The sequence below is a fragment of the Octopus bimaculoides genome, chromosome 5, assembly GCF_001194135.2.
Source record: "Octopus bimaculoides isolate UCB-OBI-ISO-001 chromosome 5, ASM119413v2, whole genome shotgun sequence".
Lineage (NCBI taxonomy): Eukaryota > Metazoa > Mollusca > Cephalopoda > Octopoda > Octopodidae > Octopus > Octopus bimaculoides.
In genome coordinates this window covers 51195681-51202688 of record NC_068985.1, presented here as the reverse complement: position 1 = coordinate 51202688, position 7008 = coordinate 51195681, and the positions used below count along the sequence as shown (strand labels likewise).

Here is a 7008-nt window from a genome sequence, read left to right as displayed (position 1 = left end):
TATATATATATATATATATTGGACATTGTACATATAAATGTTAGATATAAAACATCCTAGCTTTTGTTATTGGAGGCACATGATCACAGCAGTGTTCAAGAATTAATAACCTGTTAGAATATAATAAGTTGATATAACAATTGACACAAAATAGTACAGATAAAATGCACACCTGCATACGTGTGTATGTGTGTGTATGAATATATATTTATGCATGAGTATGTGTGTATTTATATATATTCACACACACCCACACATGTGGTATGTTGATGAAAACAGGGAAAATAGAACTCAAAATATGAGTATATGTACATTTTTATTAATATTTAGCAGAAGAAACAGAGTGACTCAATGCATGCACGCGTGCGTGCACATGCACACACACACATTGCACATGGAGTTTGAAAAATAAAGAGACTGACAATTAATGATAAACATTGATACACAAACAGGTAGATAGATAGATAGATAGATAAATAAATAGATAAGTATAGATAGATAGATAAATAGATACGTATAGATAGATAGATAAATAGATAAGTATAGATAGATAAATAGATAAGTATAGATAGATAGGTAGATAGATAGATAGATAGATAAGTATAGATAGATAGATAAATAGATAAGTATAGATAGATAGATAAGGAAAGGATAGATTGAATCATTGATATATACATACAATGAGTTTGATTCACTGAAAGATTAATAGTTCGATTAAATGACAGAGAGATAGACTTAGCAGGAGAAAAATAATGAGAAAGAAAAGAGAAGGACAATAAAACCAGACGGAAGACAAGATTTAGATTTAAAAGGAACAAAAATGGAAAATAATAACTGGATGGAAAAGGGTAAGGTGGTGTGTGGAAATATGTGAGAGAAACTGAAAGGTACAGAAAGAAAGAAGAAGAAACGAAAAGACAATGATAGATAGATAGACAGACTGATGCAGATAGATATAGACAGATAGCTAGATTGTTAGATGCAGATAGATATAGATGGATGGATGGATGGATGGATGGATAAGCCAATAGAGGGATGTAAAAAGCTAGCCAAATAGATGGGTAAACCAATAGAGAGAGAGAGAGAGAGAGAGAGAGAGAGAGAGACGGTTAGATCAATAGATAGATAGATAAATCAACAGATAATTAGATTTGATGGATGGATAGGTAGATGGATAGATCAATAGATAGATAGGTGGATAGATAGATAGATAGACAGACATAGATAGAGATATAAATAGACAGACATAGATAGATAGATATAGATAGATAGATAGATAGATATAAGTAGAGATTTTGTGAGTGAAAAGGGAAACAAAACATGAATAAAAAGAGAATAATGAAGTATAAAAAAGACAAGATAGACAAATAGGAGAAATGAAGAGAACATGTGAGTTGCTTATAGAAATGGTGGTGGGCAAGTTTGGAAGAGAAAATAAGGATATTGGAGTGGTTGTTTATCTCCAAGAATGGCTGGTTTGTTTGGCGTTTAAATGACTGACATTTATTCTACTGTGTTAAAATACTCATTCTCTTTCATTATAATCATCAGTTTGGCATGGACATTTTATGTTCTGAATGACTTCATATATTATTGTGTGCCAACCTCTCTGTTGTTTAAAAGAGGAAGTTTAAACATGGTTCATTGAATCTCTTCTCTCCATGACTAATCTGGTTCAGAAAAGTGAACTTTTCTCTCTTTCTCTCCCTCTCCTATCTTCTTTTATCATTCTTTTCTCTTTATCTCTTTCAATCCTCTCTTGTGATCTTCCTATCTAAAATTTAACCTCTTCCTCTCTCTCCTTGCTCTCTTCTTAATCTTTTTAGTTTCTTTTATTTACCAATGTCCCTCTTCTCTCTCTCTCACTTCGTTTTTCAATCAACTCTTCTGCTCTCTCTGTCTCTCTCTCTTCTTTTTCCCCCTATTTCTTTCATTGTCTCTATCTATTCATCCTGTTTATTTCTTGCTCCCTTCTTCCATGTTTTGATCCTTTCTTACATTTTCTCCTTATTTTATATCATTATACCAATTTCATCAGTTCTTTCTTCTTATTGGCATTATTTCTAGCTCTAGATCAATGTAGCCTTTCTTTACAACCAACAATTTGTTTGTCTGTCTATACACCATACATACATATGTATGTACGTACGTACATACATACATACATCTGTTTGTCTATGTTTGTCTATATAGCTGGTTTGCCTATCGGTCTAATTTATTCTATCTAATCTAATCTAATCAGGCTGTTTATTTATCTTGTCTTCTTCCCATCTATCTATCTATCTATCTATCTATCTATCAATGTCTTTCTGTCTGCCTATCTATCCATCCATTTACTCGAATCCTATATATCTATCTATTTAATGTAATCTAATCTATGTATCTAATTTATCTGTCTAGTCAGTTTATCTAGCTGTTTGTCTATTTCTGTCTCTATCTATCTATCTATATATCTATCTATAAATAGTCAGTCCATCTATGTATTTCTGTCTGTCTATTAATCTATCTATCTAATTTGTGAGTAATTTATCTATCTAGTCAGTCTATCTATCTGCTTATTTGTCTATTTCTCTGTGTGTCTGTCTATTTATTTATCTATCTATCTATCTATCTGTTTGTCTATGTAATTTATCTATCTGTCTATCTAATTTATCTATCAATATATAGCTACTTTCTCTGTTTATTTAATTTAATCTATCTATCTATCTATCTATTTATCTAATCCATCCATCCGTCCCCACCTCCATATCAATCAGTTCATCCATCCATTAATTAATTAATGCAGAAAGAAAGGCTCATTTCAACAAACCCTTAACTATGATCTGAAATAACGATGCTCAGGTTTGGCGAGTGAAATCAATTGGGTCATTGCATCACAAACACATAACTTCACAAATGTGATGCACCATTGGAGCAGAAAGATTTTGAATCGGATTTGTTAGAATATGAATTAATTGAGGGTTAAAATGAATGTTCTTCTGCTCAGTTGCCCATCATATGAAGATGTTTATCAATGTGGAAGTGACTTACACAGCTTGTAAATAAATATGCTCTACCGTATAACCCAAACCATCAAGGTGCCCTTTAGTTGTCAGTTACTCAGCTGGCTAAAAATAGTAACCAAATCTCCCTAAACTGATATTCTCTTTTACTTGTTTCAGTCATTTGACTGCGGCCATGCTGGGGCACCGCCTTTAGTCGAGCAAATCGACCCCAGGACTTATTCTTTGTAAGCCTAGTACTTATTCTATCGATCTCTTTTGCCGAACCGCTAAGTTACGGGGGCGTAAACACACCAGCATCGGTTGTCGGGACAAATACAGACACACAAACATATACATACATACATACATATATATATATATATATATATATATATATATATACATATATACAACGGGCTTCTTTCAGTTTCCGTCTACCAAATCCACTCACAAGGCTTTGGTCGGCCCGAGGTTATAGTAGAAGACACTCGCCCAAGGTGCCGTGTAGTGGGACTGAACCCGGAACCACATGGTTCGTAAGCAAGTTACTTACCACACAACCACTCCTACGCCCACAATAACTTTTTTATTTAACTTTTATCAAATTTCTTTATGTTAATAAGACATGATGAAATGGATACTAATTTTCAAAAGAAAAAGTTTTATCATCTTCAAAACAAATAAAACAAATTTCTCATTTGTATAACTCCCCCCGCCCCATAACTACTCTGTCACTTATTCCAACTTTAAGTGATTCTTTCTATCTCTTTCATTGTGTGTATAGCATTCCTTTACTCATTGCTTGTCACAAAGCCTAGTATGTGCATCCATCCTATGCCTCTTATGTTAACTCTCCCTGTATTTCTCTATTATTTCTGGAGAAATCAACCAACCAACCAATCAACAAACATTTATATCAGCTATCATTAATACAGAGATAAGCCGTATGCTACAAACTTTGTAGCAAATATTATAGCCAATTTACTTACACTTAGTATCTAAGTGGTACTTTAATATTGACCTAGAATGATGGAAAGCAAAGTTTACCTTGTAAGGATTTGAACTGAGAATGTATAAAATATAATTAAATGTCATGTAGGACACAACCCAACGCAGTAGATATTTTGCTTCCTCCACCCTTTGCTTTGTTTATCATTCTCCATGGTGGAGGCGCAATGGCCCAGTGGTTATGGCAGTGGACTCGCGGTCATAGGATCGCGGTTTCGATTCCCAGACCGGGCGTTGTGAGTGTTTATTGAACGAAAACGCCTAAAGCTCCACAAGGCTCCGGCAGGGGATGGTGGTGAACCCTGCTGTACTCTTTCACCGCAACTTTCTCTCACTCTTTCTTCCTGTTTCTGTTTCTGTTGTGCCTGTAATTCAAAAGGATCAGCCTTGTCACACTGTGTCACGCTGAATGTCCTCGAGAACTACGTTAAGGGTACACATGTCTGTGGAGTGCTCAGCCACTTGCATGTTAATTTCATGAGCAGGCTGTTCCGTTGATTGGATCAACTGGAACCCTCGATGTCATAAGCGACGGAATGCCAACAACAACATATTTTCCATGAAATTTGGTTTAAAATTTTGAAATTTGTAATGAAAATTTACTTTGTGAATCAATTTTAATTCCTTTTTCTTTAATATTCCAGAAGCAGCATCATGAAACTACGACAGGCCAAACGCAAAAGACGGCGAACTCAAGAATATACCAGCACTAATGACCTCACCCAAAGCTACGACCCTCCTTCCTATGAAGATGTTGTCCGAAGAAGAAGTGCAGATCCCCCTTCATATAACATTACAACACCAGACACCGAAGATGAAGCAAGCGGAGCCGGCGGCGGCAGTGGCAGCAGCAACGACAAACTAGTGAATAACAGACGACTGCGAAATAACAACGTCAACACAAAGAACATTAATATCTACAACAACACACACAGCAAAAATAATGCAAACCACACCAATAACATGCCTTCCACTCAACCAAGAAACGAATACGAGAACCTGGTTCGATCGGGGAACGACCACCACGGTGAGGAAGAGCAACCGCTCAGGTCGAGTGGAGATCATGTTTATAGCTGTTCTGTTATGATAGAGTCCCCTGTCAGTTCATCAAGAGCTAGATATAGTCATCGCATTAACAGCAGTAATAGAAACAGCAGCTGTAGCAACAGCAGCAGCAGTAATAACATGAGTGACTCCAATGAATTCCTCTTGGATACAAATGGAGGAAGCAGAGGAGGGGCAGATGTCTTAGCACCTCGTTTAAGCAACGGTGGCGATGTGAACAGTGATGAAAAATTAAATGGTGCCGTTGGATGTTCTCCTATGGCTACCTCTCGTCCGGGTTTGTATCCTGCAGCTGTAATGCCTCCTGCCACAGATTCTAGTATCACCCCTCCTACTGCCTCCAGTACTGCTGCTACCGCTGCCACTACTGCTGCTGCCTCCGTGCCATCTGGTGCCGCTGTCGTCTTGAATGGCACACATAATGATAACTTTAATCCTCGCAGGTCTTACCCCACTACTGCTGCCATTGGGAACGACTCTGAGAGTTGTGACGACGATGATGATGATAGCTTCTCTCAACATGGTAACCTACTCTCAAACATAGAGAACTTTTGTTTTGCCGACATGGAACCGTCGCCGCAACATAGCACAAAGAAATCCTCCAGCAATAGGAACAGCAACAACTATGACAACAGTAACAATATATTCTGTGATTTAAATTCTGTCAATTTTAATACAGACAATAATAATAAAAGGGGGAGTGGTGATAGTGTTTCAGGTGGCAGAAATGGTATTGAAGCAAAAATATCACCTGGCATTGCAAACGGCATTGGCGAAGTGAATGGAACCAAGAATGATATTGTGACCCCCAGAACTAATGAAGAAGGTGGTGGTGGTGGTGGAGGAGGTATGATGAAGATGCATAGAAACAGGGCTGTGGAAGAGAGTGAACTTGTAACACCACAACCAGAATCGGTTAGACTGCTGCAGTGAATGATAAATCTCATAGATTATATTTTCTTTAAAATGAAAAATACATATTAAAAAAAAAATGGGAAGAATGTAGTGTGAAAGAGTGAATGATTAAAAGTGAGCAAGAAAGAATGAAAACAAGTAAGAAAGAATAAGAGAATGAAAGAGAAAGACTGACTATGAATGAATTTATAATTTGCCAAATTTCTTTTGCCCTCTTATATTCTCTTCTTCCGCTGTGACCCTTTTTGGACAAAACCATAATTGGAAGAATGGAGGAAGGAATTTGTTAAAGAAATAGAGTGTGTGTGCATGTGCAATGCATTTTCTCTTTATGTATGTGTACGCATGTGCAGTTGTCTATTCTGTGGAACACAAATGCATTTACATGTACATACATGCATATAAATATACATGCCCACATCCACACTCATACGTACACACATACATGCGTGTGCACACACATATACACACATATGTACTCACACACATTCATGTACACACATGCACACACACACACACACAAACAAACAAATACCTGCTATCATGTCAAAAAGGCTTAACATCATCTTCTGGTCTTTGAGTGCCTTGAACAGGATTTACTTTGTCAAAAGCAATCAGATCAGAACCCTGTCCGACCCCACCTATGATGGTTAATCTCACCAATTCCAGCAAGGTCTGTAAAAGTAATCGGTATTGCCACTCCATTCTTGATACATATATATATATACTAGCAGAAATACCCGGCTTTGCCCGGGTTAAAGAGAATAATGAAATCTAAAAACGCCATCTAGACTATGCAACCCTCAACTGTTAGTAGCTACGATACCATATTTCTACATTAATAACTCTCCAATCCATGCCAGCATGGAACATAGACATTAAGTGGAATGCCAGTCTCTCATCTAGGAGGGCCTTGAAATCAATGTTACCAACTGGGGACTATGTGTGTCGTAGTGATAATAAAAAGACCCAAAGGAGGTCTGCAACGAAATAATTTTACTCAACACTTTGCAAGTGAATCAGTGGAGGCAAAGAT

The 7008-nt window shown here is 36.8% G+C and overlaps 1 protein-coding gene across 4 annotated transcripts in view; it reads left to right on the top strand.

The window, feature by feature from the left end:
• The window catches only part of LOC106879154 (myb-like protein U), a 196385-nt gene extending 189389 nt beyond the window's left edge, over positions 1-6996 (top strand). For all 4 annotated transcript variants that reach the window (XM_052968384.1, XM_052968381.1, XM_052968383.1 and 1 more), the window contains one exon: positions 4637-6996. In XM_052968384.1, coding sequence (XP_052824344.1) covers positions 4637-5990 — 1354 coding nt within the window. In that variant the 3' untranslated portion in view covers positions 5991-6996. The remainder of the gene's footprint in view (positions 1-4636) is intronic.
• The last annotated feature ends 12 nt before the right edge of the window (positions 6997-7008 follow it).